This window comes from Rhinolophus sinicus, chromosome 10, assembly GCF_057876585.1.
Source record: "Rhinolophus sinicus isolate RSI-liver-muscle chromosome 10, RSI-T2T, whole genome shotgun sequence".
In the NCBI taxonomy this organism is placed as follows: domain Eukaryota; kingdom Metazoa; phylum Chordata; class Mammalia; order Chiroptera; family Rhinolophidae; genus Rhinolophus; species Rhinolophus sinicus.
The window spans coordinates 15,693,502-15,703,862 of NC_142510.1; the positions used below are offsets into that span (position 1 = coordinate 15,693,502).

The 10,361-nt window shown below is 58.9% G+C and overlaps 1 protein-coding gene across 1 annotated transcript; it reads right to left on the bottom strand.

Annotated features, from left to right (window-relative positions):
• Nucleotides 1-255: 255 nt before the first annotated feature.
• Nucleotides 256-8,265, bottom strand: SSTR5 (somatostatin receptor 5). Its single transcript, XM_074322857.2, has 2 exons — nt 8,118-8,265; nt 256-2,871 (listed from the first exon to the last, which is right to left on the bottom strand). Exon 2 carries the CDS (start codon nt 2,838-2,840, stop codon nt 1,743-1,745), a length of 1,098 nt encoding a protein of 365 aa, XP_074178958.2. The 5' UTR covers nt 2,841-2,871; nt 8,118-8,265; the 3' UTR covers nt 256-1,742.
• Nucleotides 8,266-10,361: the final 2,096 nt, after the last annotated feature.

The following is a 10,361-nucleotide window of genomic DNA, read 5'->3' on the forward strand; positions in this document are numbered from 1 at the left end:
CCCTGCACCCACCAGCCACAAAAGGAGCTGAGCCCTCCCTATACTTAAGGCCAAATCCTGATCCCACCCCTCCAAGGAAGTGAGAGGGGCCGCACCCACCCAGCCCCAAGGCAAACGCCCATCAATTCTTTTAACCCCAATTGTTTACACCTTCCACTGAGTTACCACCTAAGTGCCCGCTGACCACTTCCCGCTGGGTGTTTGCCCACCCCCATCCCGCCTCTTCCCATCCACGCGCTCTGATTTGCGCTGGCTTCCATCGGCTGCAGGGACAATATTTGCTTTGGGAAAGAGTCAAACATTTATTCTCTAATTTATTCAGGAGACACTAGCGCCCTCATTACGCCATTGTGTTCCCAGGGCTTAGCCTCTGTCCAGGGTTGGTGCCAAGCCCCAGGTAGCACTGATCGGCCTTTCTCCTGCCCAGCATGGCTCCCCCTGCTCCCTGTGCCCTCCTGAGGGATGGGGTCCTGTTCTGGGCTGACAGAGGAAGCTCCAATGAGGTGGCACTGGTCAGCGCTGTCCAAGATGGGGGCCCCCACACCCTGGTCCTTTTCCTGTCAGCCTCTGACAGAGGCTCACAGTACCCAGGATCCCAGCAAGGCTCGGGTAGGCATTTTCTCTGGGACCCAGTGGTGGGCCTCAGGCTGCAGAAGGTGCCAGCATTTCTAGGGGGTAGATGGGACCACTCTAGTCTGGGGGATGCAGAATTCCTCAGGGGCCTGGCATTTGCTGGCATTTGCATCCGCCCACACAGCCTTTCCAAGCTGCTGCTATTTGTACTGAGAAGCTGTTTCTCCCACTGCTGTCTGGATAGATCTCTTCTGCTTCTGTTCTCCCTCCCTCTCCAGCCCAGAGCCCCACCAAAAGCAGAAGAGATGGCTGTAGGTTCTCCTATCCTCACCTGCCACCTCCCCAGGACAGCCTCTCCCGGTGCCCCAGGCCCCCTGCACGGGGCCCCTCTGGACACCTGTGCTCCACCCACCCACCCAGAAGCCTGGGGGCCGACTATCCACCTCTAACCTCAGCCCCTCACTCTCCCTCTGTGCTTGTTGCCTTCTTCCCCACACACTCCCACAGTGGAACAAATGGCCCCTGTCCCTTGCTTCCCCACCCGGAGCCAGGGGCCAGCAGGAAGGGAGATGCAGCAGCAGGGTTGGGCTGGCAGGCCAGGAATCTGCTCTGGCATCCATCACCTAGCTGCCCTGGGGGTGTTTGCAGCTTCATCCCACACACCTGCCAACTCCAGGTCCTAGGAGGCAGAGGTGGAGGGGGTGGGGCATAGGCCAGAGCCCAGCATAGTCACCGTCTTTAATTTCACAGAGTGGCACTTGATGCTGGCCAGGTGAAGCAGGGCTGACCTGAGGAAGGGCACATGTGATGAGAAGGTAGAGGCTGGGTGGGCGGTCACCCAGTTCACGCTAACGGCCATTCCCCTGGCCTGGGAGGCTGGGACAGGCTGGGGGCAGGTCAAGATGTCCTGACCATTGCCTGGGACCCCTGGGCCTCTCCCGCCCACCCCCTAAGACCCCAGAACCCTGGCCTGCATGAGAACAGGCAACCCCTCACTGCAACCCACAGCCTCGCCCCAGACAATTGCCCTCACACCATGGAGAGCATCCAGGCCGCTGGGGGGCACCTCAGCAGGACCCCGCATCTCAGGGGAGGGCTTGGCCCAGGGCTCTGCCCAGCAGGAAATCCAGACCAGGCAGGGGCCTCCAGGGGCCGTCTACTCGCGGCCTTCACAACCTGCTGGTTTGCATGAGCCCGTTGGCCTCAGAGCTGCGTGCGGCCAGCGTGGCCTCCTGTAGCCGGCTGCTCTTGTTGGCCCGTGGCTCCGTGGCATCCACGTCCTCGGTGCCATAGCCCTTGCGGAAGCACAGAACCTTCCGGAAGCTCTGGCGGAAGTTGTCAGAGAGGAAGCCGTAGAGCACAGGGTTGGCGCAGCTGTTGGCGTAGGACAAAATGACCACGAAGAAGTAGGTGCCCGCGGCGGCGGGCTCCTCAGGCAGGACGACGGCCAGGTTGACGATGTTGATGATAAAGAAGGGCAGCCAGCAGCCCACGAACACCAGCACCACCACCACCACCATGCGTGTCACCTTGCGCTCTGAGCGCCGCCGTGTGGAGCCCACGCGCACACCCGATGCCTTCACCTTCACCACGATGAGCAGGTAGCACAGGCAGATGACGAGCAGTGGCCCAAAGAAGCCCAGCACGGATGTGTAGATGATGAAGATGGCGCCCCACAGGCCCACGGGCTCCGGCCAGCTGAGGTTGCAGGTGTCCCAGCCCTCCTGGATGTCAGCGAAAACCACCAGTGGCAGAGACATGAGCAGCGAGAAGGCCCAGACCGCAGCGCTGGCCAGCTTGGCCACCCGTGGGCGACGCCACCGTGTGGAGCGGATGGGGTGGACAACGGCCAAGTAGCGGTCCACACTCATGACGGTCAGGCAGAAGATGCTGGTGAACTGGTTGATGCCATCCAGCGTCATAACCAGGCGGCAAAGCACGGGGCCAAAGGGCCAGTAGGAGACGGCATTCTGCGTGGCCAGGAAGGGCAGACCCAGCATGAGGAGTACGTCGGCCACCGCCAGGTTGAGGATGTAGATATTGGTCACCGTTTTCATCTTGGCGTGGCGCAGCACCACGTAGATGACCAGCGTATTGCCGCCCAGCCCCACCGTGCACACCAGCAGGTATAGCACAGGCACCACCACCGCTCGGGCCCCTGGTGAGGGCGCCGACCCCGCCATCGTCCCATTCTCACCACCTCCACTGCTGGCCGCGGAGGAGGTGTTCCAGCCCACTGGTGTGGAGGTGGGGAACAGAGGCTCCATCTCAGCCACAGAGGCCAGGGGCCCGTCCTCTCTGCAAGAGAAGAAGGGAAGATACGTGCGATTAATCGGATGGCCAGGCACTTCCTCCCCCTGAGCCCCGCCTGCCCCAGGAGGTGCAGGATTACCCCACATTGTAGGGTAAACACGATTACTCATGTTCAACTCAGCTGGGAATCACATTAAACAAATTGTTTGGAAAACAAGCCCAGAGAGGAAGGAGCAGGGGGACAGCTGCTGTGAGTCGAGACATCAAGACGTCGTCTGTTGATAGTGCAATGGCTTCCAGGGACCTGCCCATCCCTGCCCCCCTCACGTGCCCCAGGAAGGTCCCTCGATCAGCCATAACCATCCTTGAGTCTGAGGCCAGCACCGTCTCACTGGGGCATCACTACCCCCACCTTGAAAGTAAGGGACTGAGGATGGTGGGAGTCACCTCCCCAGAGACCCTCAGAACAGGAGGAGAGGGATGGGGCTTGGTGGAGTGATTAGGAGGCTGGGACATGGGCCAGGCATGGGAAGCCCCTCATACCCAACTGATGCCAGCTATAAGTACAGCAGTGCCCACTGAGCCTTCTCTCCTGGGTGACCCCAAGGCCGGATTCCAGCTGATGTCCTAGAACCATTAGAAGGGTGCCAGGCCTTCCATGTGGCCAAGGAGCCAGACCTGAGGCTGCAGAGGCTTTGCCAGTGTCCACCTGGCTCCCAGGAACACTGTCCCCTGGTGAGTGGCTTCCACGTCACCCCAGCAGAGCCCCAGCCATGAGGAGTTGGCTTCCCTGCCCCCCCACAGCTACCGGCCAGCCCACTTGCTGTGCATGGACGTTGCTGGGCCAAAGAAATGACCTGGGAAACAGGTGCACAAGGTGCTGTCATTGCAGCTGCAAGGGACAGACTGCGGCCATGCACTCTGGGGCAGGGTCCCTCACCTCCACAGCAATGACAGTATTTCTTAAGCCCCAGGCAGAGGGCACAGTGTGGGAACAAGCAGAGAGGACCTCCACACACATCATAAATGAGGGAACACAAAATGGACAGAATAATTAGAGCTAATTATAGCCTGTGCCACAAGCCAGGAGGAAATGCGTGCTTGCACGTGTGCACGTGTGTGGGTTGAGGGGGGAAAGAGAGAGAGCCGGACATTGGGAGAGGGAGTGTGAAAGGGGACGATTTGGGGAGAGTGGGTGGAAGGAACGACTTCAGCGCTGTGCGTGGGGTTTTGTAGAGAAAGAGTTGGACAAAGATGGGAAAACATTAATATCTGCAGTTCAAGGTGATGGGCACGTGTGTATTTGTTATCGAGTTTTTGTACTTTTTGGTATGTTTGAAATAGATCATAAAAATGGTGATGCTCAAGAGAAAAGAAACGCCTCCACTGATGAGAAGAGGAGAAAGGGGATACAGGTGGGGCTGACACCTCGCGTCCTGCTACACAGGGGATGGGGTTTAGCAGGGAGCCTAAGTGCCCCTGGGAGACCCAGACAAGGGCCTGAGAGGTGCTGGAAAGGGCCATGATGAGCCAGTTAGGGTCACTCAGGCCCAGCGGCCCCCCAGAGTCCTGCTCAGCTGACCCATAAGGCCCCCAAGTCATCTCAGAGCAGACAACGTGCCCAGTGGCTGTCAGTCTTGGGTTGGCAGTTGAAATCTGGTGGTGGTGGTAGTGTTGGGTGCCTATGATAAACAACGTTGACAATGACAGAAAGAAACCCTCTGCTCCTGTTGGATGGACACACCGGCATTTCCAAGTTCACTCAGCGAACCCACGCTAGCAAACATGGCCTAGAAAATCCACAGGGGGAAGGTCATTCAGCAGATTCATTTCAGGTGAAATAAAAATATTGTGACTTAATAAGCATGCCCAAGATATGTTCAATATGTTTCAGATCCTCAACACAGCATGGATCAAAATATTATGAAGTAAATTTTGCTTCTGTTTAAGAAGTAAATGAACAAGTGTCTATTTTTGAAAACTACAACTCTGGGGTGTGGGAAAAAATCATCATTTGGAAAAAAAAAAAAACGCCACAAAAGTTTAGGATCAACTCCAGTCTGGATACAGTTGAAGAGAGAATTGACAAATCGGAAGAGGGGCAGAGGGAGTCCCTCAGAGTGTGGTGCAGAGAGGATGAAGTTGCAGAAAGCTCTGAGCTCTGGGAGGAGGGCACAGACCCATTATTCAGAGAGGACGGCTGGGCACCTGCAGAACTGATGAAAAACGAGAGTCCTGTACAAATCTGTCCTAAGCAGAATAAAATAACAGGACAAACATGAAATAGCATCAGAGTTGATCTACAGAGCATCGAGGGTACGGAGAAAATCCTAAAGAACGCCAGTAGGGAGACAAAAGCAAACCCACGAGGAGTGACGACCAGGACAGACAGTCTCCATCAGCTATAGGGACCACAGGAGCCGGCGGGAGAAGCTCTGTCACCTGGATTCCTCACCCGGAGGGGAAAGAGACGTTTCCTGGGTTTTCCTGGGTTTGCTACTCCTGGTACTGAGCACGCCTCACTGTCTGTTGTGACCTGGTGTGAGGCATGTGACAAACACTTTATTTGAAAAAGGCCAAAGTACGATGATTGGGGACAACTGCATTTCAAGACAAAGCTGGGGTCCCTTGGGCAGCACTCAGAGCCCCTGGTCAGAAGGTGGTTCCCGGGTTGGGGGAGCCCACGCTTCCCAGGCATTATACCTATCTGGGAGAAGTAGCTCCTCGACTCTCAAAAAAGGGCCACTTGTAGGCTCACTCCTGTAAGAGGGGAGCCCACCTTCTGATCTCTGCTCCCCATGCCTGGCGCAGAGGGGCCCCTCCTCACATTTCTTCACCCGAGAAAGTGTTCTGTTCACCCATGGCGGGAGAGGGGCTCAGATGTAGCCAGGGCCTGGGTTTCCAGGTAGGCTGTGGCTGAACGCACATTTGATTCTAAATCAGACACACGCCTTGTCTTCATAAGCTCTCAGTTGCTCAGGGCTCCTGAGCAACTGGAATGCAGCCCGGAACGCAGAGCAGGCAGAACAAACTGTCAGGACCCCCTTGACCTCCCACCCCCCAAACACCCCACCTCCTGCGTTAGACTTCAGAGCAGTGCAGAACAAATTGAGGCCACTATGACTGTGCCTGCCTCTTGGAACATAATTCCGTAAGAGCCATTATTCAGAAGCAGCAATCTTCTTAGTCACAGAAATTACACTCTCATAGGAAAATTGTCCCAGAGGCCCTTTGCTCCGTGGGTGAAAGATTCATTAGGGAGGGGGCTGTGGAACCAACCATGCGCTGATGCAAGAGCTTGCTGACTCAGAGCCCCCATCAAGAAGGGTCTGCCGACCCACTGATGCTGCTCAGGGAACAGACCTCAGCCTCTCACCCCCTGTCCAGCCCAGCCCCACACACCGGCTGAGTGGTCTTGGGTAAGTCACGCCATTTCTCTGAGCCCTGACTTCCTATAATAGGCGACTCCTACAAAATGCAATCTCGCTGAACAAATGCAATACGCTCGGGTGTGAAAGACGCTGCGTGCAGTGCTTGGCACACAGTGGGTGCTCAATGATGGCTGCCACACGCCTGCCCCAAATGGCCCAGAATCTCCTTCCCAACTTCAGGGAAAGTGCCTGCCCAGGGCTCCTCAGAGAAGGGGACAAAGCCTTCCCAGGGGCCTGAGGACAGACACGGGTCTCAGTGCCAAGTGCTCCACGCCCCAGTGCAGTCCAGCCTGCATCTCTCCAACTCCTTTCAGGCTAGCGTGTCACGCAGTCAGTGGGAGAGAGTTGCATCCTCCATGGGGACAGCTGCAGTGTGGAGAGACTGTGGAAACCACCAGGCTTCATCTCAGAGCCTCACCTTACCTGGGAGGCAGCAGAACCAAAGGTGTTTCCCCCACCTGTGTGGGGCAGGGCATATGTGGGGACATATTGGCACCATGCAAGGCCCCCCATCCACCACCAGGCCTGCCTCTCCCAGGTGGCAGTCTGCCTCCCCGCTAGGAGGACAACCAGTGGCAACCCACTCCCGCCCTTCCCCAAACACACTCCATCTGTCCTAAGGCAGCCTGTGGTCAGGGCTGGAATCCCTTCCCTGTGGGAGGGACACAGGTGGGAGTGGGCAAGCACGGGAGCCCCTCCCTGGGGTCTGCACACTCAGCAGGATGTTTCCAGGACCACATTCCATCCCCAGCACACTTGATTATTTTACCTGGTCATTATTTTACCAGGAACCAGTGGCGGGTCATTGTCACTGTTGCTATCTACCACCTTCTGCCCCAAAGGCCCCCCCCTTTCTCCCCTCCCCCCACAAGTGGCTGACTGTCCCCAGGAAACTGTTCTCTTCAGAAGAGGCTGAGCTGCAGCGGGAACTGGCTCATACTTAGGGCAGCACGCGCTTCTGGCTCGCTCCCTCCCTGAGCACCTCAGGCCAGCTGGCAGGCCAGGGACAGTGGGCCAGGCAGGTGGGCAGGTAAGGGCCCACATGGTCCCTGGGTGGGGACACCGCACACACATGAACTTCCAGGGCACGTGCTCCCTTCTGGGGCGGAGGCAGGAGTGCCAAGCGGTGGAGAGTGGGGTCTCCGTTTCCAGCCGGCAGGGGCGGCACCCCCTCTCCTTCCCAGTCCTGGGTGAAGTAACAGCTCTTCCTGCAATCTTCGCATCACCGGCAGCTTCCCCTCGGGCCAAATGGCAGACCCCCACCGCGACACCCAGTGCCCTCGCATAGCCGCGGTTCCTACTCCCTGGGCCTTCAGATCTCCGCACCCACCCCCCAGCCACAGCCTCCAGCGAACCCTCCCGACCCGCGCCGCCCACCCTAGGCCAGCGCCAGGGCGAGCCCCACTGGGGCGCCCACAACGGATAGGTCGGGCAGGGCAGGGCAGGGCAGGGAGAGGCGCGGTGTGCAGTCTCCCTGGAGCCCTGCGCCCTGACCCTGACACACCGCGTCCAAAGCCAGCGGTTGATGAGGGTGGGGGGAGCGAGGGGTTGGTGGGGATGGAGTGTCCGAGACTGGGGAGCGGACGGAAGGGGCGGGGAGGACCCAGGGCAGTGATAAGTAAACCCCGGGGGTGCACAGGGGGCGCGTGGGGGACAGGACGCGCCACCGGCGGCGTGGGGGGAGTGTGATCGGACCGCAGGCGCGGTGGGATCCCGGGCGCAGGGCGCTGAGAATCCCGGAGAGAAAAACGGGGGTCTGTGGGAGACCCCAGTGAGAGCGGAGCGCAGGGTCTCCTGTGAGGATACGGAGCCGAGGCGGAAGGAGGAAGGGCAGGCAGGGAGCAGGGGCGCAGCACTCACCCAGCGGCGGCGACCTCTAGCCCACGGGGAGCCGAATGCCTCCCGCGACGCTCGCTGCAGCTCCGGGCTCGGGGCGCCGGCTGGGAGGCGGGGCCGGGCGGGGCGAGCGCGCTGGGAGGTGGGGCAGGGGGCGCGGGGTTGGGTGCTGGGCGGCACGGGCGGCGGGCACTGGCTTCTTGCAGCCCCAAGCCCAGTCCGTCTGTCGTCCATCTGTCCATAGTCCTTCCCCCGCCCAAGACTTCGCCTGTTCGCCTACTGTCCCTGTCTCTTTAGCAGCAACTAAGAGGACAGGGCGCTCCCACCTCATTCTCTTCACTCAGTTCTGGCTCAGACCAGAGCTGGGGGGCCGACGTCCTGCCCGCAGCAGGGGCTGGAGGGCGTCCCGGTGCCCTTCTGAAGGTCTGAAGAGGGTTGGGGAAGGGTCCTCCCTCAGGGAGAAGCGCTCGGAGGGAGGGGCTGTGCCAGAGGTGGGGGTCAGGGCCACAGCAGAGGGGTAGTAGGTGGCCCAGCTGGCTAGTGGTTTGGGGACTCCCAGGATGCTCTGTGGGCCCTTAGCAGGTACCAGAGTCATAGGTGCATCAAAACAGATGCTGGGTCTCTTGCCCAGGGGCACAAGCCTGAGAATCTGCGTCTCTGACAAGTGCCAGGTAATGCCTGCGCTGCCGGCGGGGTCTCCACGGTGAGAGCCATGGATTTTATCCTGATTATTGAGCACCTGTGCCACGCGCTGGGCAGACAGCTGGGTGGTGGGCATCAGGACAGCCTCACACCTGGTGCGGCCCCCAGATCACGGAGCCCAGCCACTGGCTGCATGAAACAAGGCACCCCCAGGACCCCCTCAGCATGAGGACCCTCACGTGTGATGGGAGACAGCCCGGTGCTGTGTGTTGATAGGCAGTCGCTGCCTATATATGAAGTACTGACCGGTCTCTCAGAGGGGCAGGGTACCCGGACTGCCTTCCTTCATGCTCTTCTGAGGTATGACATTTTATACAAAGTGCATGAATTATGTTTTTCAGTCAGGAATAAGAGAACCCAGGAGGCCAACCTGGAGGTGAGTGCTTATTTTCATGGCGGCTTCACTTGGAGAGGCTGGGCTGCTCCCTGGAGCATACAGGAAATCCTCCCCAGCCATACTAGGACCCCCGTGCCCAGGAAGTTGCCAAGCCTCCTCCCAGTCCCAATCCAGGCCATCTCCTTGGGGTCCCCCAGCTCCCCATGGGATCCCACTCCTGAGGACCTGTGGCCAGAGTGCAGCTTAAAGAGAACGTAGAGAGTGGAATACAGCCCCCTTGGGCTACAGCCCTTCCCTATGGCCCCTGCCAGCCCCTCAGCAGGCGAGGAGTCCCGCTGGCCTTCAGAAGGGCAGCTGCCTGCTTGGCCACCACAAGGAAACTGATATCTTTCCTGACATCCTGCAGGGAACAGCGGCCACCGCAGTCTGAGCTGTCCTGGCCATCCAGGACCTGAGCAATGACAGTGCTGAGGGCCAGATGTCCCTGTGGGTTGGTGCAGGAGACCTGTTGGGCCCTGTGGGATGGGGTGGCAAGACAGGGTTGCACTGCATGTCCTGTGTTGCTTGCCTGCTGGGAAGGCGGTCTGCATGCACACACATGTGGCCTGTCACACACCCAGCAGATGCACACAAACCTCTGGATGCCTTTAGGTGGGAGACACACCGTTCCCCGCCTGCCCTGGATGATGCAGACACCACTGTGGGCAAAAGAGACAAGGCCTATTCCAGGAGCTCCGAGAATGGCAGAGAGGTGATAAACCAAAAAGAATTTTTAATGGCCGTCCTTTCAGATGGTCATACATGCTGTGTGAAGAGAAGGGTGATGACAAAAAGAGGCATGGAGACAGCAACACCAGGGACAGCTTCTTAAGGAGGCACTGAGTGTAGGCAGGGTGGCAGGGTAAGGCAAACTCAACAGAAGAAACAGCAGGTGGGCAGTGGGGTGGGCAGCAAAATGGTAGGGCCAGGCCGAGCAAGGGGTAGGACCTGACCTCGAGAGCGAACAAAGGGAGGGCCTCGGGGATCTGAGCACAGTGGCCCAGATCCACCGAGCACTGGACTGGTGTCCTGAGTGGTGCTCTCTGTCCTCCAAATGCACCAAGCTCAGGGTGTCTCCAGAACAGACGTGGTGAGCCCGCGGAGGCCATCACGTCCACTTGGTCTCTTCCCTGTGGGCAGTCCTATGAGCTCTGGCTCCTCAGCTTCATGTCATCTGGTGCCATGCAGGG

What these genes read in the sequence shown, in the direction of transcription:
- SSTR5 (XM_074322857.2), bottom strand. Translation starts at nt 2,840, where the DNA reads ATGGAGCCTCTGTTCCCCACCTCCACACCAGTGGGCTGGAACACCTCC.